The sequence below is a fragment of the Grus americana genome, chromosome 20 (assembly GCF_028858705.1).
Source record: "Grus americana isolate bGruAme1 chromosome 20, bGruAme1.mat, whole genome shotgun sequence".
Lineage (NCBI taxonomy): Eukaryota > Metazoa > Chordata > Aves > Gruiformes > Gruidae > Grus > Grus americana.
This window is the reverse complement of record NC_072871.1, coordinates 2026448-2051077: the sequence shown is the minus strand read 5'-3', so window position 1 is coordinate 2051077 and position 24630 is coordinate 2026448. Positions and strand designations below refer to the sequence as shown.

At 45.5% G+C, this 24630-nt stretch overlaps 1 protein-coding gene across 2 annotated transcripts; it reads right to left on the bottom strand.

Annotated features, from left to right (window-relative positions):
• Positions 1–11040: 11040 nt before the first annotated feature.
• On the bottom strand, positions 11041–23734 carry NELFB (negative elongation factor complex member B). 2 transcript variants are annotated; one of them, XM_054848984.1, is made up of 13 exons: positions 23558–23734; positions 23159–23322; positions 22867–22966; positions 21916–22146; positions 19646–19831; positions 18151–18263; positions 17381–17483; positions 16301–16396; positions 14824–14966; positions 13791–13897; positions 12719–12860; positions 11783–11891; positions 11041–11527 (listed from the first exon to the last, which is right to left on the bottom strand). In XM_054848984.1, the coding sequence occupies exons 1-13, from the start codon at positions 23657–23659 to the stop codon at positions 11390–11392; spliced, it is 1734 nt and encodes a 577-aa protein (XP_054704959.1). In that variant the 5' UTR covers positions 23660–23734; the 3' UTR covers positions 11041–11389. The 2 variants fall into 2 exon arrangements, with proteins under 2 accessions (XP_054704959.1, XP_054704960.1); XM_054848985.1 differs by lacking the exon at positions 23159–23322 and having other exon boundaries at positions 23558–23695.
• Between the last annotated feature and the right edge of the window lie 896 nt (positions 23735–24630).

The window sequence follows — 24630 nt, the reverse complement described above, 5'->3', positions numbered from 1 at the left end:
ACCAGAGCCTCCATCTGCTTCTTGAGTTGTCCATTGTTCTGCAAATGGTTTTAATTAAGAGCCAGTGCTCCTCAGATATATCATCTCTCCTGCTGTTTTCAGACAACTCTGTACAAAAATGACAAGGTCATGTATGGATGAAGGTTGTGTGAAAGAAGTGGCATGGAAAAAAGTTCTCCAAGCCTGAAGCGAGGGAGGAGCAGGACCTAAGACAACAGGAGGGAGCCTGGGACTCAGGCAGACTCTGAAGAACAGAAGGAAATGAAAAGCAGACTCTGGGGTGCAAAGCAGCCTGCCCCAGTTTTGGTGGGGCAGAAACACATGCAGAGGACAACTCTTTCAGCTCACAGTTTAAGCAGATGCAAAAGGAATGGCAAGATAACCGAGCCGCTGACACACTGACAAAATCTCATTCTGAAGCTGTGGAAGCAGCAGCACGTGCAGGTTTGCAGTTCCTTTGTGAAACCAGGGTGCAAACAAGGCCAGCTCGTGTCCAAGGCACTCAGTCCAGCTAGTTCGGCTGGAAGAAAAAGACAGAATACTTGAGTAGTCACCGAGCCCTTCATTCCTTGCAAGTGGCACGAAGGACCTACCAGCCTGATCGCTGCAACATTCCTATTCTTTTGGGTTATGTAGTGTTGGAGCAAAGGCATGGAGGAACTATGTCATTCTGCTACTCAGGGCCTATTTCCCTCTTTGTTGGATGACAGTTTTAAAAAACAGAGGTGGAAGGTGCCAGTTCGTATTTATATTCATTGCAGCCCCAAGGGCACACTGCAACACCAAAGATCACCTTCCTTCAGGCTCCTTGGAAGCACCCATCGCCTCATTCTTCCACTTGGAAGGTGGTGCCACCGACTAACAAACCAGAAAACCCCCATGCACTTCCTGAGGCTCACCATTGATCCAGAACTCACACAATCCCCAAACTGCATCACAGAAAGGCAGCAATAATTGTTTTGGGACAGTAAATCAGGGTTGACCTAAACTGTGTGTTTGACATTTTGTAATTATTGGCTTTTTAGAAGGAACTTCTGAGCTTCACTGAAAAGACAGTGATCCACATTCCCCTCGTACAGGGCCTGAAGGCTGCAGGGATTCCTCTAGCTAACAGGATAGACAGGGACTGGAAACATCAAACCTCCCACACACAAGCCAAACTGAAAAATCAGGCCAAGCAGCTCCTACAGCAGACCACAGGGTCACGGTCCAAAATTCCTGTGGAGTCCAGAGGATACAGAGATCCCCCACAGGCAGCAGTCTGCAAGCATCTGCGAGTGGAAGTACCTCCACCTGGATACAGTGCTAGCAAAGGTGAATCTGAGGTGTGAGGCTCTGATGTCTTCAAATACCCCAAGCAGCACCCAGTCAGCTGCAGGGGTGCTTCCCGCACCTCCCACGCACTTGTCCTCAGCCAAAGCCCATGAATGCCATTCTGCCAGGGCAGGTGAGGTGGAAAACAGATTCCTTTCTCTGCCCTTTGGCCTCTCTTCAAGCAACCTGCTTGTAAAAAGCCCTCTATAATTATATGACAGTTCATTAGAGATTAAACAGAGACCACGGTGCTCATTTGGAGTAGGTGACAAACCTGGCTATGACCTACTGAACCAGATGTTTTGTTGTTGCTACCCAGGCTTCGTTTCACAAGCCAGTAATGACTCTGGCCCAGTGACTGACATCTCGAATGAGGCTTCATGTGCAGTTCAGGGGAATAAACATCACCTGCAGACACATTTCTTTCCTCTCTCATTCATATCAGTGCTTCCTTCCTAAGCTCACAAGAAGTCAAACAGATCTGGAACCAGAGAGGAAATACAACTGCCAACAGAGCCAGAAGAGAGCAGGTCTCAGCCTTCACAGCAGAAAGGAAAATGGATTTTCAGAGTTAAAAAGAGGTACTGCAGAATCTGTCAGCACCTTCCATAGCCTCATACGAGTCAACAGTTAATAAAAGACAAAGAACAGATGCTCTGAGACATATTTCTTCTGAAGATTTTTAATTGCTTCTACCTACAAATGTGGTTGAAAAAGAGGCAATATGAAACTTGCACTCTTAATCATCAGATTGCTTTGCATCAGATTGCTAATGACTCATCACTAGGATTTTATAAACATTTCACCACTTTTTAATTCTGTTAACCCTGATCAGACAACACAGCTATGGCACAGCAAATTGATGCTAATCTGAGGGAAAAAATAATATTAAAAACTGCGAGTAACAATTATTGTCTCCTGAGTTCTGGACCTTTTATCTATGACAATGGCACAAGAACCAGCAAGGGTTCAGTCTGCCTCAAGCTGGGTGGCTGGTTACAGGAATTATCTTTCTTTTTACCGTAGAACTGGCATTTGCAGAACCTGGAGAGCAAGGAAAGACAGCAATACTCACTTCTGGGCTGCTGCCGTCAACGCAGGCAGACGCAGAAGCTGTGGTCTAATACTGATACTTTTCCTCTTTCCTGAGCACAGGCTGAGCCCCACTGATCGGGAGAAGCAGCGACATGGACTCAGTGCAGCCGTCTGTAAGCCCAGGTGAGATACCTTTACCCCTTGTGCAATTGTTTTGCAAGAAAAGGAAGCTGGTTTCACTGCATCCAGTTGTTCAGCCTTGTCCTTCTCAAACTCCCCTTGCAGGTCCCAGAGGCCAAAACCCGCCCACACAGATGGCTTAATTGCTTTCTGTGAAGTTATCCTTCAAGCTGGACTGACCTCGTTATCTTTAGTATGGTCTCTACATGCTAATGGATGCTCCTCTGGTCACTGATGGTCCTGCTTGCACTGCAGAGGATGGTATTAGCCAGGTTTTAATTCTAAATTCCCCTAGAAAGCAAGAAACTTTCCAACATCAGTGCCACCTGCCAGAAAAATCTCCTTATTAGGGGCTGACATATAAACCCAGCACAAAACTAGAGGCAGTTTGTAAGTGAATTCGCAGCACACAAGGGTGACAAGAGGCAAGGCCAAGCTGCTCACAACGTGAGAGCGCCCCAGGTTCCTGAACACCCCAAGCTGAGCTTTGCCCCCAGGCAGAGGCCACCAAGCTGTAAACACAGGGAGAGCTGAGCACACAGAGCCACACGTCACCCCTCTCTGCCCAGCCAAGCCACCAACACCGTCTGGCTGAATGTCCTGCCACCCTGGGTCAGCCTCCCTTGGGAACCCAGCTGGAGGAAAGGGTTAAGGTGCTTGCCCTCACCTAGGTGGGAAAGATCTCTGCCATTCACACTGCCTTGTCTGCTGGGATCAGAGAAGGGAGAGGAGACAGCAGCAGAGAAGACAACAGAGCTGAAGATGATGGCACTAAGTGCCAAGTGCCCCAGGGCAAGAAGTAGAGGAGAGAACCTGGGAAGAAGCAGTGAATGCAGAGCATGTCCATGAACAGCAAAGTCTGGAGCAACCATAGAGCTGAAACCCTGTCTGAGGGGTCCTCAACACTGACAGTGACCTGAACTTGGGTGGAGCTGCCCTTAATCCCTGTTTCACACCCACAGGAAGCTCCGAGAAGCTGACTTGCCGCTTGTTTTTAATGCGGAGCCTGGCTCTGGTGGAGGGACAGTGCTGGCAAGGATACCAAGAGCATGTCTATGGGTTGAGAGTCATGGGGACGGAGCTCGGACCAGTCCTCCAGCCCTGCTGGGCTCAGCCCTTATTAACATAACAGCCTGGAGGGAAAATAAAGGTGAGAAAGCAAGCTGGAGAATGCAGAGAGCTCTGTGGTCACAGTGGGATCTATCAGAGCTGCAAAGACAGTTGCAGAAATACTTACTCCTCCTGAAAAGCTGCTCCATCAAGACATCTCTCCAGAGAGACAGCTGTATTAATAATGGCATTCGTATGCCAGGACAGACTTCGTACCGCTCTGCAAAAGAAAACATAAAGCAGCATCTGTGTGTCATCCATCAAAATTGCAAGAAAGGCCAGAAACTCTCTAAATCACCCCGTGCTGTTCAGTCTCCGCTTCTGGGAGAGACTCAGAGCACTCAGGTACAGGCTGCAGCACAGCTCCTGCCCCACACAGCCCTGCTGCTGGCCACCTCCATCCAAACACCACCTCCCTTGGGCTGAGACACAACACCAGCAGAAGGAGATCTAAAATAGTGTTTAGAGCAGTTAGAAGTACCTTTATATACACCCACAGGCAAAATCTGTGTTGTTCTCCATCCTCAAATGGCTGAACTATTCTGAAAAAGCTATCAACAAGACTATTTTCATGTCACTTTGTTTTCTGGGCTAGATGCAACTCTTCCAAAGTCAAAGCAAGACATTCATCCCAAGGAAGCTGGATAAGGGGATCCTGGCTTACAGGGAAAGTCACATACCTACTCTCCCACCATGCACAACTCATCTGAATTAACCTAAGGGTGACTGTAAAGCCTGAACCATATAGCAGCTCTACCAGAAAAGTATCTTAGCGAGCGATAATTCAGTTTTCTGCTCTGCAGCATCTGCTCCAGACTTTGTTAGACACTTCTTTTAAAAGTCCATCTTCCCTCCAGCCATCTGCATCACAACCCATTGTTCCCAACCATTTTTCCAATGGATCCAACTGCCCACAGCTCTAAGGAGAACAGGGTGTTCTGCCAACAAGCCGACGTTTTTGAGCATTCAGATTTGCGAAGATGCATGACAACGCCTTCCAATTGCTGGGTCCCCACCTCTTATTTTTCTTTAAGTCACAGCCTAGCAGAACCCGCCCTTACAAGGGTCCCAGCTGTGGCTTTTGTGGGACTATTTGGGAAATAGTGTCAATGGGTTGGAAACCAGAAGTTGGCAACCAGTGCTCTCTAGGAGGATAACTTCATGGCTATTCTTTCCCATCAATTTAGGTTTAATCCAGAGAAGCACAGGAGCTGCAGGCTATCTGAATCCAGACCTCTTTTTGAACTAGAGGCTTCCTCTTATGGGTGGAAATTGGTGCAATGAAGTTTCTCACTGCACCCTAATGATCCTACTGTGGCCTTAGCACAACCAAAGGGTTCTTCAAAAGAAAGGCTTCTGAATACTCACAGTAGCTATACCCTATCTGCCAAGCTTCCCTGTTTCCTTGGTGTCTTCCGGCTGCTTTGGAGCAAAGGAGGCATGAGAGATAAAACATCTAAATCTCTGAGACTTCTCCTAAAGGCACTGGGTGGACACACATGGTGCCTTGTCAAAAGGCCAAGGTTTAAACACCTTAATTGGATGGACCCCAGCGGGAAATCAGATGCCTTAGTAATAGGGAAGTACTAAAATACCTTTTTATTTTTTAAGGTAAAATGCTCATGTTCTTTTTGAGCATGTTCCAGCCAAACAGGACCTGGGTAGACGTTGCAAATGCACTGGAACAGCATCAGCAAGAACCACACCACTGTCTTCTTTCTGTGGTGTGGCTCTGCAGACAAGGAGTGTGCTGCTGTCCCACCACTCCTCTCTCCTCCTGGAGAAATCCACTCAGCAACAGAGCTGGTGAGCTGCAGGAAGATTTTTCAGGGTGAGACACATCTCACAGCACATCTGAGCCGATACACCATGTCAGCAAGCTGACACTGGTCAGTGAAAGGCTGTGCATCTGCCCAGTGAAGGACTTGCCCTTCCCCAAAAAGAGAGCAGTAAACCAAAGACAGAGGTGTCACCCCAGCCTCAGGGAGCTCCAGGGAAGCAGGAACAGACTTGCTGAACTGCAGACAAAGCCAGGATGGTTAGGAACCCAACAGCACAGGGTGGCCAACAACAGGACAACCAGGGTGATGGTCACATTGTACCCTGGTTTGACCTCCCACTCACACCAAAGGTGCACATTGGGAACTAGTACCTATTGTGCAGTTTTGCACTTCTCTACAGCAGAAGTCTGTTCAGACCAGGAAGACACATCTACCTGCTTCCACCACACACTGTCCCAGCAGCCAACCTTTGAAATCATAGCCAGAACGATTTGGTGGGTCTCCCGGAGCTCCAGTAGTACGAGAAAGGATCAAAAAGGCTGTTTACTCTGGGACTGACAAGCTCCACCCCTTCCCAGGGAACCCCTCAGGACCAGCAGTCCTCCTTCCATTGTCCGGCGATGAACAGGTACAGCACAGGAGGTAACAAAGGACACATAATGGGAAAACACTGCTTCTCTGTCGTCCCGTGGCTGCTAAAATTAAGATCAAAAACCTTTATTTTTTGAAGCTTTAAATGTTCAAGAAAGGAAGTGCTGTGATTTTTGTATTGTCAGTAACTTCTCTGACCAGGTTCACTTTGATGTATTTTCAGACCCATTCCCTGAAGTGCTACTGGTAAGGAACATGCTGGGACAGTGTTTGGGACAGCACAGAGCCTACCTGCAGGAACCCACCTCTGCCACTCCAGACTGCTTTTGGGAAGCAGAGCCAGCCACTTGTAAGGCTGATGCCCTGCTCCTTGCTTTGGCCAAACTTTACTTGAGGCAGCACAGTGGGCTGAGACATGAAATTAAAACAATTCTTCATTATGAGGGTGGTGAGGCCCTGGCACAGGTTGCCCAGAGAAGCTGTGGCTGCCCCTGGCTCCCTGGCAGTGTTCAAGGCCAGGTTGGATGGGGCTTTGGGCAACCTGGGCTAGTGGAGGGTGTCCCTGCCCATGGCAGGGGGCTGGAACTAGATGGGCTTTCAGGTCTCTTCCAACCCAAACCAGGCTGTGATTCTATTATAAGAACAAGAGGGGATTGGTATTTGCTTCTAGCTTTACAGGTAAAAGACATGATGGGCTCAAGTTTAAGGCAGGGAAGATGACTGTAAAGTATCATCTCCCTTATGCAGGGCTATGCAAAGGCCTGCTCAGCCTCCGAGGGTGAAAGCTGGTCCCTGGCGATTGCTGACAATTCTCCATCTGCAAAGAACCAGCTGCTCCGCTGGCAAGGCAGAGCCACACTGCCTAGGGAGCGGTGGGGGAGCTGGCAGCAGTGACTGGTTCATCCATCCCAGCAGAGCAGACCCCAGCTGGCCTGCTGGGACCTGTGCTCCAGAGTCAGATGGACAGGGACCACAGGGCAAAGTTCAGGACAGCTTGAGTTTTGTGTACACCTCTGCAAGAAGACAGGCCAGATGTGGAGGCAACATCTTCCCAGACTAAACCACTATAGCTCAGCAAAGCAATCAAACAGATCTTGTGCAGGATGTGTGCTGCCCCTTCCTCCCCTCGCTGTACTCACTGCTGGAATCCTCTTTTGGTCTTGTGGAGGAAGCCTCTAAGGTCTCCCTCACGCCTGGTCTCTCTTTTGGTTCAACGCCCAAGCCACAGCCATTTCTGAGGTTGGACTAACACCTTTCTTTGCCCTGTTGGTTAAGAAATTCCACTGCTCTGGATTGCAGGTACATGCACAGAAATTGAGGAAAAATATATTTCCTCTGGATTTCAGCCATTTTCTTTCTTAACATGCTTGCAAGAGAGTCAAGACAATAAATCCCCAATATCCCAGAGCTGGAAGTTCAGCCCAACCCATCACCTTGCTTTGGGAACAGACATTCTCACACACCAGTGTCACGTTCCCAACGGAGCAGAGCGCAGACACCCCAGGCCAGCATGGTGAACTGCAACCAGGTTCCTGAACCAAACACGCTACTGCTTTCAGCAGGAAGAGTCTAATCAGCTCTGCACGTGCACATTAACTTCTTATAATTCAATTATCTTCAAAGTTAACGCTATGGCAGGTTTCCTTCACGCTGTTGTATAGAGAAGGCCAACAATCACCTGAAAATCAAACGGTTCCCAGCAAAACAGCGAGGACTTGCAATAGCTGAGGGGCATCCAGGGGGTCTTCGTATTTTGTCTGGCCAAGCAGATTTGTCTGGTCTCCTTTTATCTCTGTCCACAAAGAGCTATTATCCTACATCAAATCAAGATGTCAAGTGGAATCTGGCTGTGTTTTGAAATGATGCTAGGCATGCATTGGCTGTTGGGTAGTTTGGCAGTAAATACTATTTCACTCTAGTAAGTTTTCCACTAATTTTCTATAAAACCTAGTTCCTCTGCTACCACAGGCCTCAGTAACTAGCTACTTCTATCAACTCTTGCAGTTAGAGTGCTCTATCAATCTTCTAATGTAGCTCAATCCAAATTTGTTTCACAGCTCAATGTAAAATTTCGGTTAAATGTTAACCATCCAAAAAGCCTGAGGAGCATCTCTGGGCTGTTAGCTACTCTGATCTCTCAGGAAACGCACACAGAAAGGACCAGATTGCTCAAGCTAATTAGATTTCATTGTAAAAATTCATTCTCCAGTCAGGCACGTCAGGTTTGGAGACAACACACATTTTTTCGTATCCCAGGTATCACACCCCTGTTGTAAAGACAAACTGTGACCTCAGCGTAAACAGGGAGCGATTCCAGCTCCCTGTGCCACGCCAAGCCGGGAGGGATTTCAAGCTGCAGCATGTTTCGGGAAGGACAGGCAGGGCAGGCGGTGGTGCACTACCCTCTAGTGTGCACCCACTGCAGCGCACGCTGCACAGCATCTCAGCTGGTGTCATTTCCACAGGGCTACGTACAGAGGCACCATAAAAAATGATTAAAAAAAAAGAATTCTCTTACACAGCCCAGCTGTACTTCACCTGGTAGTTGTGCTACAGGACAGCACCATCCGATACAACAGCATCTGGAGGAGCAGAAGAGTGAGCCTCTCCGAGCGGGAACCCCAGCGCAGAACCCAGAGATGCCCCGGCCCCAGCCCAGGCGGAAAGCGAGCATCCTGCACGCAGGCTGTGCGGAGGTTTACACATACAACAGGACTCTGTGTAATTTCTGGCACTGGAGTGAAACCATTCTCATCTCAAACAATGGAAACAGACCAAGATGTTCACTACTACAACAATGTTTTCTGAAAAGTGTCTCTTCTCTTATCACATCTTGGTGCAAATGGCAGGCCAGGAGAGCAGGGGCTGGCGGGCACTCTCATTCACAGCTGCCCACCAATTTCAGCTCCTCAGACGAAGCATAACGGCCAGTTTGTGCTCTGGGATTCAATCTCTTTGTGGATCTAAAATCCTGGAAAAAAATCACCAGCAGCGTATTGTAGTACTGTGGGTACAGGTTGAAACACAAGAGGGTTTTTACCAAGTAGTAAATCACAGAGCCTCGATTAAAAGAAGTTGGCGCTGCAGGACAGTACCAAGTGAGCATGCGGTATAAGGGAAACCTTTAGTGACAGAGAGAATCCCTAACACAAACCCAAAATAACCTTCGAGTCTGAGCAGAGCACAGACCCGAGTAGCTTCATTGCGAAAGGTTCACCCACAGCGTGGGATGTTATTTTCTGTAAGTTACCATGACAATTTAAACGGTTTAAAAACAAAACTTTGCAAGAAAGACCCGATTGTTATACCCAGTTCCTGTTTCCAAGTCTGATGCCAGAACTGCCAAGAGCCTGCCAAAGGCAATAGAGACCCTGGGAGCTGAGGTGCACAAAGGCAGTGTGGACTAGAGGGCAGTGCCCCGTCTCAGACACAAACCTAACCCGCCTTCCCAGTGCTCCCAAGAGACACAGACAAGTCCCTGCATTAACAGAGAAATAAAGCACCAAGGTGATGAAGACAGGTGACGCTCAATTTCCTCAGGCAGCACTTGAGAACTCAGGAGGAAGAAAACCACGCAAAGAGGGAGTCAGCAGCACTGGGGAGGGATTTCCACTGCTACTTAACTAGTGTCTGCTTTTTTCTCTTTGTTTTGGATACAGCTTCAGGAAATGGAAAAGTCTCATCAGCATGACTTGGCACTGGGAGTGCTCAGGTCCCAGGAAACAAGGGCTGATGGGGAAAAAACCAAAACCATCATATTCAGAAACACAACGGTCAAGAAAGTGACAAGGCATGGCCAGCATGGAGGGTGACTTCCAAGGGTTAATTGTGCCTGACAAACCCAATAACCTTCCTCAAAGAGATGCCCGGCTTGGTGGACGGGGGAAGCGCAGTGGGTAGCTTACCTTGACTTTAAGCAGCTTTTGGCACAACTGCCTGAATGCATACAGCCAAATCATTTTCATACATTCAGATGCTGCGTGGAAAAGTGGCAGGACACCGGGCTCACATGGTTGTGATCAACAGCACAAAGTCCAACTGGCAGCCCGTTACTCTCGGCATTCCTCAGGCGTCATTAACAGGGCTGATACTGTTTAATGTCTCGATTTACAACCTGGAGACAGTTCACACCCTCAGCAAGTTTGCAAATGATACCAAGTTACAGGCATGGCTGATACAGGGGCAGGGCTGCCAGCCAAAGGGACCCCCCTCATCAGGCTGCGGAAACAGCCTGATGGGAACCTCAGGAACCTCCAGGAAGGCAAAGTCCTGCTCTTGCGCAGCCTCGCCTAGGCTGGTCCTGCTATGAGTCAGGGGGTGGACCGCAGACCCTCAGAGGTGCCTGCAACTCAGAGTAATTCATGTAGGCAGCTTCCTGCTTACAGGAGACTGGGAAGATTCTTTTCAGGCTTACTGTATCTGCTGAAAGCAGTGTGAAGTCCACTGTAAACTCACACAACTCATTCTTGTCCCGTGCCCATCTTCCTGCACACTCTACATTGAGGCAGCAATAAAAGCAAAACAGGAACTAACTGTAACAGTACAGACAGTGACACAAATGAGCCATGAAGAACAGGCTATTTTTTCAAAGACAGAATTTCACTCCACCTACACTCAAACCCTATTGTCATTGGGGAATATTCTAGTCTTGGTTTGGGGTTTTTTTTTTTCCACTGGCTCCAGGACTCATTTCAAGCTACTCCTTTGGAGAAAAGTGGGGAAAAAAGGGGAGAGAATGATTCAATTTCTGGCCTTCTTTGTAAGAGCCTAGCTGAGAAGATGGCTGGTCACTGCTGCTTGGTCTAGTGACAGTAGTGGACATCTCTGACTAATGCAGCATGTCTTACCATGTACCAAAAGAGCTAAAACCTCAAACAGGAAATTGTATCAGCAGAGCTTAACTCCTCTGACATCTCCTTCTGTTGAGCATCTTCTCCGAAGACCCAGAGGAGCAAACCAATGGCCGAAGAAAGCTCTGGTTAGCCTTCAGGAGTTCGCAGGTACCATAATGGAGTTAAACACTCATTGATCAGTTCTTAAAGTAGAGTTTAAAAATACAAGATGCCAAGCTTAAAAATATGCATTTTCTTTTTGGGGGAAAAAAAAAAGTACAGTCAGATTTTAAGTGGATCTACAAGATGACATTCAGCTACCTTTAAGAAAAGTAAACCTTTGCAATGTACTGCATACAGAGTTTTCTAACCAGCAAGAGCCAGTGAGTTGGGCCAACTGCAGTGTTTCCTGAAAGAGCTTCAGTGGCTTTTTTTTGTTGTTTCCACCCTGTAGGCAGAGACACTTGAAAGGCAGTACAGTGCCTTCATGCTGCAGAACACTAGGTTATTTCTTCTCCTGTCTCACTCTTGCACTACAGACATAGCTCAGCGCGAGGCTGGTGTGGGCACAGTGGGCAAGGGCAGTTCCATGGAGGGAGTCTCAGTTGCTTCGGCTGGACTTGGCTTACGGAGCTCCAGTTTCTCAGTGAGTTGGTTATAAAGCTCCTTCACAGCTTCCCCACTCTGCAGAATGAGAAGTAGGGAGGGGAAAAACAGAAGAGTCATACTTCATTCTAGCTGCTACCAGCTAGAACACTAAGCATGCAATTAGCCTGTGTGTTTTAACACAAACCAACACAGAAAGAGGAAGTTACAAGGTAATTAAGACACAACTTAGTACACTTGGAAAACAGAGCTCACGTTCCATTAGGCAACGTCTGGAAAGGCAGCTGCTTTACTTTGCAATTAATTTTCCCTTTCTCATGCTTCCCTTCTTACCTGCTTGGTGGGTTCCAAAGCCTTCTGGAGAGACTCTAATTTGGTAGGCGCCACTTTGTGATGCAGATGAAGCAGCAGTCTTAGCACATGTCTATGTACGTTCTCCTTTCTGCAAAAAGCAATTTTAAAACAGAGTAACCGATATAAACAAACACCATCTTGACAACAAACAAGCTACAGCAGCAACAGTAACAGAATAATTCACACACCCACAGACTGGCAGCTTTGTTATAATTTTCCAAAACACCTGAGAATTGTAGCCTGTGTGCTACAAAGTGCTAACCCCATCTTAAGACTTTCAAGCAATTCATGTAATTATTCAAGAGGAGTGGACTAACTGCAGCAACCATGAGGAAGAAGGGGGAGATTTTAAGCACAGACTATAGCAAGTGGCAGCAGCTGGTCTCTCTGTTGGACAGGCCAGATGCAGGAGGATGTTTGTCCCTCCGTATGTGTGGAGGAAGTGGTAGCAGCAGCAGCACATGCTGCTATGCCTGAACAGCAGTTACAGTCACTTCTGAGGAAGCCTCCTGGGGGTTAGATCTGGTCTGCAGGCCACCAGTTGAACCGCACGGACTTAACAGAATTAACAGATACCAACAGATTTTCTGTGTGCAGCTGATATTGCAAAGAGCTGAAGATAACTCTTCATATCCAGAGCTACTGCAAAGCATGAAGGCTACTGTCTTTTGCAACTCCAACTTATCAATAATCAATTACAGTTTAGGTAATAATTTATAATCGACACTTAACAATTTTGCTGATAAAAACTTGATCACAAATTATAAGCCTTTCCTTAAAGAAAAAAAGCATCAGGCTACTATTTCCACTATATGTGAAGAGTGTGCTGAACTATTATTAAACTATAGTTCAAAGTAGCACAACCTCTCTGAGCTATCCTGTCAACTCACTTCCCCTGAGGAAAATCAGATTTACCTTGAGCAGGCAGTGAGAAAGAAGCCATCAAAGAGACTGGTACAGAACTCCTCAAGTGAAAATTCATCACCCAGCAACGTGAGGTTACCAGTAAGGAGATGCAGAAAAATATCACTGAAGGCCAAGTCACTGAATGTCTCAACTGTACAACATGAAAGAAAAGGTAAAAGATTGAGACTGACGAGGAAGTGCCAAAACCCTGACTACACAGCAGATGTTCCTGCTGAAAACTTTGCAGTGAGATTTCCTTAGTGGCTTTGATCTTCCAGACATAAAAGATTAGGAGCAGAGGGGTGAGAAGAATACATAGAAAGCCCGCATCTCCACCAAGGCTGAAGTCACAGAGTAGCTTGCTTCTGCCAAAATCACGAAGTCCCCTACTACCCTTCTCCACCATCATGGCCATATCCACCTCCTTGCACTCCCCAGACCTTGTAGTGAGGAGATACAAATCATTTACCCATCGAAAACTCACCCATGTAAATGAGCTGACAGTTCAGCAAAGGGTTCAAAGAACACCAGAGCTGGGGTGAGGGAGTGGGAAGTGAACCACCGCCACTGTTACTGGGAGCTGCAATTCCCAAGATTGCTTCAGAGCTGTCATGCAACTTACCCCAGAAAAGTCAGTGAAGAAGGTAATCCCAGGGAAGAATTTAAGGCTGTGTTCAGTCCTGTTTTGTTACAGGTTTTTTCACCACACAAAGCCAATTCCCAAGAATTCTGGCCACATGCAATTACTATCAGCAGTAGCAGAATTAAGCCTCCTGCTCTTTTATCATTCAGCTTCATTCCAAACAGTTCTCAACTAATCTCATCATTAATACCGCCTTTGATCTAAGGAACTACTGACCTTCAGTCACTACCCCTAAATTCTTCGATCAGCAGAAAAGTATCCTAACTGCAGACAAAACCACACACTTCTGCAGGGCCTTACAACTAAGGCACCAGAAGAGTCAAAGGCAGAACATTATGTCTTTGTCTTTGAAATCACTTTCACTCCAGGTTTACTTGCCTCCTGGGTGTCCCGTACAAGGCAAACAGCTATAGAATAGAAGACAAGACAAAAACATACCTAGTGCCGGCAGGAGCCTAAGGAAAGCATTCTTGTTCCTCTGTTTAGTGATGTGAAGGATGTAATACAGGCCAATCTCACACGCTATTCTGTTCTCCTGCAAGAATCTGTTATGGCAGAAGCAAAGTTTCTTAATAAATAAAGCTAAACCAGATTATTATTTGTTTTTAAAGAGGGTTAGAGGGTTTAAAATACTGTTGGACAGCAATCAAGCTCTTACAGCAGTGGCTAACCTCAAACCCACTGAAGAGCAGCTAGCTACTCAGTGACTGATCATCACTATATCCACCACTATGGTTCAGAAAAATTTGCCATTCAGCAAACATTGCACTGTCTCACAATCAAACAGTTGGTATTAATAAGTGCTCATTCAGAATGGGTTTTAGAAGAAGCTCAAATACTCAAAAACGACATAAAGTCCAATATTGTTTTGTTTTAGTTTCCCAAAGGTCAAATATCAACACTGTCACAGAGGAGAGTACAACTACCGGATACAGTACTCCACATTCTGGCATACAGATAAGAATTGTGCTGTGTGAGATCTGAATACAACGTAGCATGTAGAGGTTTTATTTATCTTTTTGACGTCCCTGAAGCGATAGGTTATCAACAGAGAATGAGTGTCTGTGTGACAAAAATGCAAACGGTACGATTTACAACAGCACTCTTCAGAAGCCAGCAGGGGCACCTGTCCAGCTGCACCCAAATATCACTCAAACACTCATCATTCACTGCTTGGGAAGCCACACAAGAGGCATAGTTGAAAGCAGTAATACCAAATACTTTCATATTCTATCTGCCAAAAGAATGATCATTACAAGAAATAAAATTTATCTACAAAAAATAGTATTTGAGGAAACCTGTTCTGCTAAAGGAAAAGTTCAGGCTTAATTAACCAGGATTAAATCTTGCTCCAAGAAAGCTTTCATTTTACCACATATAGTGTTTTCTCCTGTCAGTACTGGCTGGCTCCTCGATGTTTTATTTTGGTAACAAGACTGTATGTACGAAGTTGGTAAGGCAGATTACGTACTTGGTGAAAGCTTCAGGAATGGTGCTGGGATAGGGAATTGGCCCCTTCTCCTCTGAGGGCAGTTTCTGATCGACATTGAAGGTGTGGTCATCCACCACAAAGGACATCAGCATAGGCAAGAACTTTGTGATCAACTCAGCTTCCTTAAGGGACGGAAGAACAGAGGGAAAAGAACAATGCTTTCATCAATCAGTTCATGCCATGTAATGGTCCCAGAGTACCGTAACAAATAGTGAGGCAATATTATGAGCCCCATTCTATACTTAGGAAAACAAGCTTTCAGACATCCAGTTCCAGTACAAATTCTCAAATAATTCACTTCTACCTGTTCCACTGGTAATTAGGAAAACTGTACCTCCCCTCACCTACAGAAATACTCCTGCTCAAATTCTTTCTTTTGACAATTACATAGCATTTCTTCTGAGAGACCTTTCCCAATACTGCTGCAAGCACTGCATGTTAAGAATGGTACCAAACTGCTTTTATCAACAATTACAAATCATTTCCCTAAACCGAGTGATCCCTCTCTAGAATAGCAACAATAAAGAGCATCTCCTTGCACAAGGCAGATCAACCAATGTATCAGATACAAGTTACAGCCTGTGGAAACCACAAATAAAACAGATTTTAAATACATATTTGGAGATTCCCTTTAGGAAAAATGTTGGCAGTTTCTTTCTAAGAGATTCACAAGGGTACCTCTGCAAGTCAAATCACAGTGCTACTCTTGGATTTTTGGTCACCCTCGCTGTTACAATCTGAGTATTAATGCACACCCTTTCTGTGGTGCATTTAAAGATGCAATCAGCCAGTAATATATATTTTGGAGACTTCAAATGTCCCTCTAGGTAGACATTTGCTGCTTTATAGTTCAGAACAGAAACAGCAAATTTCTCTCGAGAAACAGTCCCACTGTGCAACACCATGGTTAGCCTTCCAGCCATCAGCTGAATGTATCTGCTCCCAAACTCCACTAGGGCTGCCTGTAATACTGGGCAAAGTATTTCCAAAGCATGGAAAGATTGTAGCTGAATGTGGCACTACACAAAATTGCTACAATAGACAGCCAGAAGGGCAAAACATTTCTCATGTGAATGAAAAGCTGCTACACTGCTACCAGAGTTTCCAACCAGCCTCTAAAATCCTGCATTCCTCATACAAGATGTGTTTTACAAGCTCGTTAGTTGTGTAAAAGATCCCAGGAACAATGAGCAACCAGCACAGAATTTAACAGAGGTACAGTCTGATTTTAAAACAGTAAGGGCCAGGCATTCATGTAAAGAAAAAAAGGAGGTGAGCAAAGCTTACAGCATGTCCACTTGAGCTGTTGCTCTGCGACCACTTACATGTTTTTTCTAAGAAAGCTACAATGAGAGGTACGCAGAATGAAAGTTAAATCAGGGATGCAATAAAATAATAAACAAGTCTAAATTTGTTTAATTAAATGTGTTAAATTCTAACCATCAAAATGGCTCACCATTTTTGGTTCCTTGAAGACTTGACTGTCAATCATGTCCCAGGCCCCCTGTCCCAAAGACAGCATCCTAAGGAGCAGCAGCAGATCTGGGCTTTCCTCGAATTTTAAGGGAAAGAGAAAAACAGCTATTTTGATCTTCCACAACTTGTACATATAGATATTTATTTGAAGGTAGTGATTTATATTCAAAGCTCTCCTGGATTAGCAGCTTTATCAAAGACTGCTAGTCTCTGTTCTCTGATTTAATTGACAACTGATTCCTCAAATGGGAATCAAATAACAGACACACCTGAGGGTTTGTGGTTTTGTAACATTTTAAAAATGTTTTTGTAACATTTTATAATGTGCCAAGAGATATGGCAGCCGGTCTGATCATGACATTGTTTTTACATGTGTCAAATCAAATTAATACACTGAAATATGTGTGACAGGATAAATCTAGTCACCCCAACAGAAATAAGAAAGAGAAAGCATGTGTAAGAATGACTTTTTTTTTTTATATTGTGCCCTGAAACCAAAACAATTTTCAGTCTTAAACTGTCACGAGGGAGTTACTCAATCCAACAATAAAATTTAACAACTCAGGGATAAAACCAGCAAACACCTCACACTGTTCAGACACCTGTAAGGCTACCCTCCATCAACATTTAAGCACCTTCTGCAGATACTACTTGCAGGAACTGTATCATATCGCAGCCAACAGACCAGAACAGTGTAAACTAATCCATCACATTTACTGTGGCAGGGAAAAAAGGCTGCTGCTGTTAGGCAAACTGATAGAAGGACAAAGCAGGGAGGCACATATTCTATATACGATACTATACATGCATAGCCGTTAGTATAGAATGAGCCATGTAAATTCGTTGTCGGAGCACTCCAAAATGCCTGTTTCCAAACAGTGCTGCTGCAGAGCTCACAGGTATGTGCTACACATAGATAGGTAGTATCACATTTCCCTTATTTCAATTTACACATGCATTTGAGAACTTAATCGTACTTCTACAGTGCCAGCCCTCTGTTGATGAATGCTGTTCAGTTAAGACTATTGTTCAGATTAGGTACACAAGCTGCAACACTCACCCTGGGTAAGGTGTCCTGCCCAACCAGGTCTTGCAGGTGCCTTATGGTACTCAAGGCTAAGGTGTTAATGGCAAAGGGATCGCACAAGATCATTGATAAATCCCTGAGAAGCAAAACCAAAATACATGTGATACATAACAAACAACCCCACTGCACAGTTTCATATCCAGCTGTAGGACACCAGTGTGTTTCACTACAGTAAGATATTTGAGTATATTCTTTATTGTAATCCTGCCAACTATCAGACGTAACATCAAAGTAGCACATGCGTGTGTACACTATTTTTATAAACACACACACTGCTGTCTTTAAGAAGAAAGGTAGACAGAGGACAAGTACTGTAACAATACCTTTAGCATGATAACGTAAAACCTGAAATTCTGTCTTTTGTTACCTGACAAACCGACAAACCTTCTTCTGCCTTGTGAAAACATCGTGAATGTTATTTCTTTGGCCTGAAAGAGCATGCTATACAAAAACAATTACTAAAGGTCTTCTGCACTGAAACCAAGCGGATCCCCCCCAGTCAGTTACCAGGTGATGGGGCAGACTCAAGGGTGGTAACTTAGGCAGTACAAGCTACGTCACCAGAACATGCCCGGCCATGCCCTGCTGCATTAATGCTCATGAATGTACCGGATTTGACCACGCAGAAGAGCTAGTGGCTGTTAGCTGGCTCTGGGAAGAATTAACACCTATAATAGCTGTCAGATGTTGTGACTGCCAGGAACCCATTTTAGGTTTCTCAATAAACAGCCCAAGTGCCTTACCCCAACACTTGTTCTTGTCCTTTCTTCACTCCATCCAGAAACCCTTGCAATTCCCGAGCTCTCTTGTTGTCCACAAACTTCTCCCGAATGCAAGCATCAAGGCACCAGGTGAACTGTTTACAAAAAAGGAGAAAGCTTTATGAACCACAGCAACTCATTAAACCAGCAATAAAATATATGATATCAGAGAAAACAGGTTCAGAATGACCTCCAAATATCTGGAATTAATAAGTTTTGTTACTATACTCAGGTATAGTAGCAAGCTGGTCACAAATACAGAGCTCATAAATATAAACGTTCCAAAAGAAGGTCAGAGATATCAATAACCTGGTAACGCTGCTTCCTCCCCTCCCAAGAAAGGCATTCCCTGGCAATTAAGGAGCAGGCATGCTTAAAATATACTGCTGCCCAGCACCCCTGATCAACGTGGATTTAAACAAGTAGGAGGCTCACACAGAAGCAGCATCACTTAGCAAAAATAATATGGGATATTTTAGCCATTGCAATACCATTCCCACCCTCTGAGTAGGGGATATTAACAGTAGAGGTGGTTCTGCTTTAGAGTTGTAGTAGCAAAATGGAAAAAGACAGTTCAGTGAAACACTGTATTTGGCCCAAACTTAAGGGCTTTTTCCCCTTTCAGAAAACAACATATATTTCCTCCCAACATTTCAGCTGTCAAAAAAGAATGACTTGCTGGATTTCTGAGACGCTTTCATCATGGCTTACTGTCCTTGCAGCAGTCACTGCATTTTGCAGTGGCAAAATGAGGTTGCTGAAAATGATCTGTAACTTGAACAAGAATTGCCCTTTTCTATTCAGTCACTGTCTGTAAACTGATTTTGGGACTCTTGATCAGAAGACATTAAAAAACATGCAGTAACATTTATCATCACTCTACGATTTCTATAAGCAGAATACACATAAAGCAAGATTATTTAAGAGAAAAAGCCTCATTCTAGATCAGAGTGATGCTAACCATGGACAAAGGACCAGTAACAAGATCCAGGTGTGACATTAACACATCTGTCACCCCCCAATATTTTAATAGTTTAATGCTTTGTTAGAATTCAAGATCCAGAGTATTTAATGTTACACACACAGCTTACTGACAGATGGAGCATACCACACCAGGCACACCAGGGAGGGAAGCAAGCTTCGATTAAGAACCTGGGGCTAGCTAATGTTTTTTATTATTTTATGCAGCATCTACACAGGTCAGATTAGACATTGTTTTTAACACTGCACAAGTACCATAAATTTGAATGATTTATGGGTTATGAAATGGAAGCAAGCTGCCGGTTAACCAAGATGAAATTTTCACCTGAAGTTCCAAGGCATATAAGATGACTTTTGGATTCAAGGTCTGAACTCTCTTCACAGAGAGGAGTCATCTTCTCTGGGCTGAAGTCCTGCAGGGCAGCAGGTATGCACAGGAGTGGGCGAAACAGAAAATTCTCCAGTAATACTCCTATCTGTCCCACATGATTAATACCTTATGACAGGGGTCAACGGTGCAGATTTCACTGATTTCCAGGTCATGCAGTGACATCAGGAGCTCTGCCCGTAGCGTGCAGTAATGAACATTCCTTGTCCGAAGGAACAAGGTTCTCAGAAACTGCAACACCATATCGTAGAGTTTCACGTTCTTCCCAATCATCTGGGTCAGCTTCTGAACCACCTAAACTCAAAGTGGAAAAAAAATACATTCAGTACCAAGAGATACTGTTATTTCACACACACAAAACATAAATTCATTATTTTACATGATTTATCAGGATTAAAACATCTGCATTGACATGAGTTCCTGAAAGGAACTATTTATACCAAGACTTCCAAGAGCGTTTGTTCAAGAGATGTTCACCAAATCTTTCATAGCCATAATGGAAGAATAAAGAATGTCAAGAAAAGGCTCTCTTGCAAAAGGAAAGTTGAAGCATTTGTAAAATAAGGTGCTCAGCTATGTGAAACAGCTAAGAAGCAGTACCTGGTATTGATGGATATAATTTACAATTACTGTTAACATGAATGAAACTCACTTTTCTTTGGAAGTCTTTTTGTATTTCTATCTACCTTCAGGCTATGGGCATGAGAATGAAGGTGAAGGCTTCTGCTGGCTTTGGCTGGGATACAGTTAAATTTCTTCACAGTAGTTCATATGGGGCTGTGCTTTGGATTTGTGCTGGAAACGGTGTTGAAAACACAGGGATGGTTTAGTTACTGCTGCACCGTGAGGTCAAGGCCTTTTCTGCTCCTCACACCACCCCACCAGTGAGTAGGTTGGGGGCACACAAGGAGTTGGGAGGGGACATGGCTGGGACAGCTGACCCCGATGACCAAAGGGATATTCCAGACCATATGGCATTGTGCTCAGCAATAAAACTGGGAGTGGAGGTTGGCAGCGGGGGCTGCTGCTCAGGGACTGGCTGGGCATTGGTTGGTTGGTGTTTGAAAACAGCAATTGTTTTCATCTGCATCGCTTGTCTGTCTTGGGTTTTATTTTCCTCTCTGTTGTTTTCTTCCTTACAAATTTCTTTTTTAAAATTTCTCTTTAATTATTAAACCGTTTCCATCTCAACCCATGAGTTTCTTTCTTTTACCCTTCCGATTCATCCCCATCCCACCAGGAATGAGTGAGCAAGTAAATGTGTGGTGCTTAGTTGCCAGCCAGGGCTAAACCACATCTGCAATATAAACCTGAAGTAAATTGCACCAGAGCACTTACACTAAACGGGCTTTTGAAAGCAAACCAGACCCAAACCAATCCCCCCATGTAACAGACATGCTACTCTCTCTGAAATTAAAGCTTTATATTGCCTTATCACTGCAATTCGTTAGCGTTCTTGATAGCAAGGTCCTTACAGAAACTCTGATAGTCCCTTTTGGAGCAAAAGAGTCCTGAGGTAAAGCGCCATATTACAGCAGACACACTGTAATGGCTTGCTGTTGCCAAGAAGAGGAAAGCCCCACTCCTCCTAACGCCTGTGCCACTGCTCCCTCCCCCCTCGGTCCTGCCTGTGTGATCCAGCCCATCTCCTTGCAGCAGCTTTGGTGCCAGCTGATCTCTTCTTTGAGCAGATCCAACTCACTGTCTTAGAAAACTACTTATTGGGTTTATTTGCTAGAGTTTCTGTAGCAATTACTGAGCTGAGTCAACTCATGGAAGGGTCTGAAAATCACCAGAGCTACAGGGAGGGAGGGAAGGAGCAGCACCTGCCCTTCCCGTGGCTGAGTGTTGGATCAGCTCAGCCACCTCAGGTAATTTCATTCAAAGAGCAACTTTTCTGAATGCCAGCTTAGGTACAACTTTCAATGTTCCTTTCCATTTTTACAAAAACAAAAAAAAAAGCAAAGCCAAAAAAAAAGTTTCTTGGGCTATGTCCTGCTAAGACAAAGTCCCAAGAAAAGAAATTTAAGATATTCAAACTGATTTGATAAAGATGCTCATCATTCAGAACAGCTGAGGGGTATTAAAGCCAGACTGAGCAATAAAGGAAAAAATTTGGCCTTGCTATTTTTTAAAAGCACATAAACAGTTTAGAACATTAATCAATTATTACACAGTGTTGAGTAGCTATTAAAATAATTCCTGTTGCTTTCATCATGATACGTAGGAGAAAACAGCCTGGAATTTCTTGCAAATACTTTGTCTAGCCAAACAACTTCAGGAGTGGGTGAAATGGACACTCTGTTAATCAGCGAGGTTGACTGCAAGCCAATGAATTCCATCCACGAGCAGGTAGTAAGAGGTTTCCTTGTCCTTACCTCTCCTTGACGTCTTGTTTTGGGAGACGGACTGAAGAAATTGTGCAAGACAGAAATATCATTGCTGAAGAGAATATTTTCTTTCTCCAGGATATATTGCTTCAGAAGCGGAGATACCTCATCACCAAACAGAGCCTGGTTATCCTGCCAAATCTGGCGCTTCACCTCCACTGCACATGCTTTATACAAATCCTTATCGGCCATTACTAACTTCAGCTTCTTTTCAGGGACCTGCGATCAACAGAGCAGTTACCGAAGTGCAGAGCAGCTTACCTGCTGCCTGTCCAAGTAATAAGTAACCGACTACAGAAGACGTCTTAAGTCCTGATCTCAGGCAGTCTGGTAATTTACGCAATAATTCAATTAAACAACAGGTAGTATCACAGACTCATCTATTGCCTTCCCTACTCCTGTAACAGTAAGCCAGTCCTAAGACACTTAAGACTTCCTTTAAAACTATGATGCTAAGGTTTGGGGTGATGTTTCAAAACTCGGTAACTTATAAAAGTTCTAGTAGCAGTTTTGAATCCATTACCTTAAATACAATAGGATGCTTTTAATAAGGCTACTCCTAGAGATTTTCGTTTCGCAGATCTGAATCTCACTCCTGTCTACTTCTAGTTGCATTCTTCAAATCTTAATTTCCACTCATCATATATTTTTAAATCAGCTGTGGAAAAATTCACCTATCAGTGAACTTGACTACTTTTAGGAAGCTGTATGTATTGAATAAAACAGGGCAACAGTCTCATCCAATTATGAAAATGTAACATACTTTTTGAATTTCTCTACTAAGTTGTTAACAGATACAAGAACATAGTAAATCTTCAGTCAGTTCCTAACACTGCATGACAAACTTGCAGAAGGTCTGCAGATGGAGCATGCAGCCCAGCCCACAGCACAGCTAAAAGAAGATGTAACGGAACAGGCCAATCGGCGAAGCGGTCTTACCTTGGGCAAGTGCTTCATGACACACATTACCACAGGCTGTATGGAAGGCATCTTGACCAGGGAAAAGCTCTTCTCTAGAAGATCTTCCAGCTTCTTGTATCTGAAAAGACATAAGAGCAAGAGACTAAGTACCATGTTACAGCAAGGGACCAAAGTGTCTCATCTTAAAGCCACTGGAACTCAATCCCCCAGGAACCCAACTCTCCTTTGCAGAAGTCGCTTGCCCGCTATAACTAATTTTCACACAAAATTCCCAGCTCTCTCCAAATATCCAACAAGACTGCCGACAAACCTCTCCTCAACCTTCCCTTCCAAAGCGATGGCAGAGACCCTCTCCAACAGCTTCTCCCTCAGCTCGTCAAAAACCGACTGGTGGAACTCCAACCGGGGGGTGCCGTGCAGGTCCAGGAAGGGCAGGGCGGACTGCAGCGAGGGCAGGAGCACTCCATTTTCCGTCTGCCAACACAAACACCGGACAGGGGTGGAGGGGGGTGGCGTGGGGGGAGGTTAGCCGGCTCCGCTAGCCAGCAGACAACAGCAGAGACTGCTAAAGACATGCTGCTTAAAAAATAAAAAGAGAAAAAAACCGACAAAACTGACCCCACTTCGGGCCTTCGCGTGCGCCCCACCACCCCAGAGCTCCGGCCTCTCACGGGCGGCCCGGGCCCCGGTGCACCCCCGCCGCCCCCACCTGGAACTGCTCGATGGCCTTCAGCGGCTCCGTGCAGTTGGTCAGCGTCTCCTTCAGGTCCTCGCCGTTGGCCACCCCCAGCTCCTGCAGCCCCGCGTACATGGCGGCCTGGCCGGGCCCCGCCGGGCCCGCTCCCGCTACAGCTCCCCCCCGCTCCCGGGTCCCCCAGCACAGCGCAGTCCGGCGCTCTTCCCCGCCCCGCGGAACCCGCTCCGCCGCACAAAGGTTCCGCCACTATTGCCGTGGGGAAAAAAAAAATCCGACTTTGTCCTTCGTGAGATCTGCAGCCAGGCGCCAGGATCGAATGGAGCTGCGTCAGTCCAGCCCATCGCAGAAACCCCTTTGGCGTCTGCCCACCAGTTAGTATAACTATGGAGGCAAAACCTATGTGATTTAGAGCCCCTCAAACCACTCAGGTCTGCCTACAGATCCCCATGAACCCCAACATCCAGGTGAGAGAATGGATGCGCTCTGCTATTCCCAGCCATAAGCTGCTGCAACGCCTTTAGGTGCCTCATTTCCCCTCTCCTCCCAGGTGCAAAACCAACCCCTGTGCAGATGGAGGTGCACGCTGCTCTGCTGGCAAGTGGTTTCTACGAGAGTGGAGCAGGACTGGCCTGACCATGGCAGGATCTGGCAGCTCCTCCATAGCTGCTGGATATCCCTAGGTGTCAATATATCGGATATTGGTATAAACTACCATGACCAGCCCACAGGCATGAGCACTCGGCCAACCACCCTGGTGTGAGCAGCCACTCCACGTATCCCACATGCAGTGTTTCTTTCAGACAGGAGGACAGCTGGGGCACTTGTTTTGTTTGCGGCACTGCAGCAAGCTGAACTGCTGCACGAATCCTCACCAGCAAAGTGCGTGAAAGCCTGCGTGTCCTCCGGGCAGCCGGGAGAGCAGAGGGAGGAGGACTGTCAGCACTCTGGCAATTTAATCTATGTCCCTGTTGCAAAGAGCATTGTCATCCCACACGTAAGCAAAACAAAGAATCACAGAATGGTTTGGGTTGGAAGGGACCTTCACAGATCACCTAGTCCAACCCCCTGCCATGGGCAGGGACATC

Bases quoted from the DNA above. Each gene is read 5' to 3' on its own strand.
- NELFB (XM_054848984.1), bottom strand. From the start codon at position 23,659: ATGTACGCGGGGCTGCAGGAGCTGGGGGTGGCCAACGGCGAGGACCTG. The intron at 23,323-23,557 runs GTGGGGGCGGCG...TTGTGTTGGCAG, and splicing joins AGGCCATCGAGCAGTTCCAG to ACGGAAAATGGAGTGCTCCT. The intron at 18,264-19,645 runs GTATTAATCATG...TTTTGTAAACAG, and splicing joins CCGTTGACCCCTGTCATAAG to TTCACCTGGTGCCTTGATGC.